Source organism: Berghia stephanieae, chromosome 7 (assembly GCF_034508935.2).
Source record: "Berghia stephanieae isolate SIO BIC M18660-M18661 chromosome 7, UCSD_Bste_1.3, whole genome shotgun sequence".
Classification (NCBI taxonomy): Eukaryota; Metazoa; Mollusca; class Gastropoda; order Nudibranchia; family Aeolidiidae; genus Berghia; species Berghia stephanieae.
This window is the reverse complement of record NC_088366.1, coordinates 17,961,278-17,963,777: the sequence shown is the minus strand read 5'-3', so window position 1 is coordinate 17,963,777 and position 2,500 is coordinate 17,961,278. Positions and strand designations below refer to the sequence as shown.

Below are 2,500 nucleotides of genomic sequence, written 5' to 3'. Positions count from 1 at the left end.
GCTTGCAACACATTTAGGTTATATCAGCGCCAGTAAAAAGGAAGAAAATGGGATAGTAAAATATTCTAGAATTACAATTAAAGCACCCAGGAGAAAGGAAGACAAAGGGGAACTGGAAACAAATAGGGATCAGATGCAGATTCCAAGAGCAAACCATCAATGTACTTAGTTTGAGATCACCTATGTCTCATCCGGACACAAACACAAAATCCAACAAAAAGGAATACACTCAAATGCTTACATTATACATTAAAAATAACAAACATAATGAAACATAACAGAGAGATGATTTACAAGGAAAAAAATATCATCTCCCAAAACAATAACTATGCATTTGACTGTTTCCCTCCCAGCCAAGGAATTCCAGCCAGGGTCAGGACAAAACCAAGTAATCTCACTCCAAGACAACGACAGAAAACAATTGGAAAACGGGTATGGTGGGATAGAAGACACAGCATGTACCTCCCTGCCCACTATGGGAGGTCAGGATCCCCACCCAGCAGAAAAGACATACCACGACAGCCGATTGTGCCTCTTCATAGCAGTCTCGTGTACCAAGAGCATGGGAAGGACTAAGGTCTATGGGAAAGTTATTTAATGTTATAATTTATATCATTTTGATTTATTTATGATCAGTTTTGAATAGAATTTCTGTCATTGTCTTCGACTGTTATTTTTTAAATTACAACGTCACGTGATATGCGGGTTCATTGATAATCTTTAACGAATTGTTAAATGTTCTCTATGCATGTTGTGTTTAGTGCTTTTTGAGATTATCTAACTATGTGGTATTATATTGTATACGGCTTATGTGTGACCCGCCTTCTCAAAATGGCATTATGTCAAGATGTATCGGACTCCAAACATTTTTGTTAGCTATCTAGTTTTTATTGTCTTTTGTTGTTCTTGTTGTTGTAGTTGGCTGAAGAATGGTTTTGAGCATCACTTAGTAACATTTTAATTGGATAAACATCTGAACAAGTGTGTATGAAAGGTGCCAGACGGAGTAAGAAATAAAAATACAAGAAAAAAAACCATCCCAAAAAAATCAGTCTACTGTGAAAACTGTAAGAATTTTATTATTATATATATATATATATATATATATATATATATATATATATATATATATATATATATATATATATCATACAAACGGTACCTCATCTTCCTCTTCGATGGTTTTATTCAAGTGCAAGGGTGATTTTGATGAGTTAAAAGACTTTGCATCGAAGAGTCCAATAGTTGTGTTGATGTTGCTTCTGTTGCTATGCCCTCTAGCATTGCCTGAGCAGCGGTGGTGATGGTAGTGGTTGATGCTGTTGACACTGCTACTGCTACTGCTCCTGATGCTGCTGCTGTTGTCGTCAATCATACAAACGAGAGCAGAGGTCATGCTAGTCTGATTGGCGAAGGAGGAGCACAAGACAGTACATCCCATCATAACAATCATCAGTCGGTATGACCTCAGAAGCGGCACGGGAGCAGCTTTTGAAAATACATAATATTATAGGAATAAGATAAATATAATGGATTACAGTATTTAAAATCCATATACACACACACACACACACACACACATATATATATATATATATATATATATATATATATATATATAATATATATATATATATTTACCATCGCCTCAATAGTGTCTTTTGTCGGGGCGACCCTATTGACAAACAGAAATTTTATAGAATTCTTTGATGGTTTTTGATTTATTATATGTAGGTTATTTTAAGCACAACGAGCTTGCAAATGAGTATTAATAAGCGTTTAAACTAAGAATTAAATAAAATCCAAAGCCATGAAAAATGACCTTTAATCGTTAAACGTACGGTTCTTAGATACTTCGTAACCAATACATTGCAAAAGGCTTTTTGTTTTGCAATAATTTCGAGTTATATATAGTGATTATTTTAGAAAATTTTCAATCAAATTACATCAAATGTAAGGAATTTCTTGTGCCAAATGATGCTTAAAATAAAATTTACTTTTCAATTTCTCATGGATGGAAAATCTCAAAAGTAGAAAAATCGCCTTAACGAGTTTTTTGAAAACTAGCCTTTATTTGCTTTTCATCAGAAAGTCTCGCCCATTTGGTGAAAATTTCATTCAACGGATTACTATTAAACGATTATGTTTTTTTCTAAAAATTGTTCGCGTTCTCCAGGATTAGGAGTGGAATGAAATTGTTTTGATTATTAATTAAGATAAATCCTAAAATTAAAAGAATTTTATTTGACCAAAACAAAACAAAAATGTACCATTTACTTAAGTGCGCCCATATTGATAACTTTGAAGAGCCTCTTCTTGAAGAGCAATGGATTATGGCAGGATTGCTTCAACGAAGCAAAGATGAATAAAATCATTTTTTAATTGAAAAAAGACAACCATGGGGAGGGGGGTTAAGAAAGGTGTCTCGTGTTGTAATAGAAGTCAGGTAATGTTGAACATGGTAAGTGTGGGGATGAAAGACAATGATCGCACTAAATTT

The 2,500-nt window shown here is 33.7% G+C and overlaps 1 protein-coding gene across 3 annotated transcripts in view; it reads right to left on the bottom strand.

Annotated features, from left to right (window-relative positions):
- LOC144976822 (putative inorganic phosphate cotransporter) overlaps positions 1-2,500 on the bottom strand; it is a 64,138-nt gene that overhangs the window by 44,698 nt on the left and 16,940 nt on the right. For all 3 annotated transcript variants that reach the window (XM_078921305.1, XM_078921303.1, XM_078921302.1), the window contains exon 3: positions 1,163-1,488. In XM_078921305.1, coding sequence (XP_078777431.1) covers positions 1,163-1,488 — 326 coding nt within the window. The remainder of the gene's footprint in view (positions 1-1,162; positions 1,489-2,500) is intronic.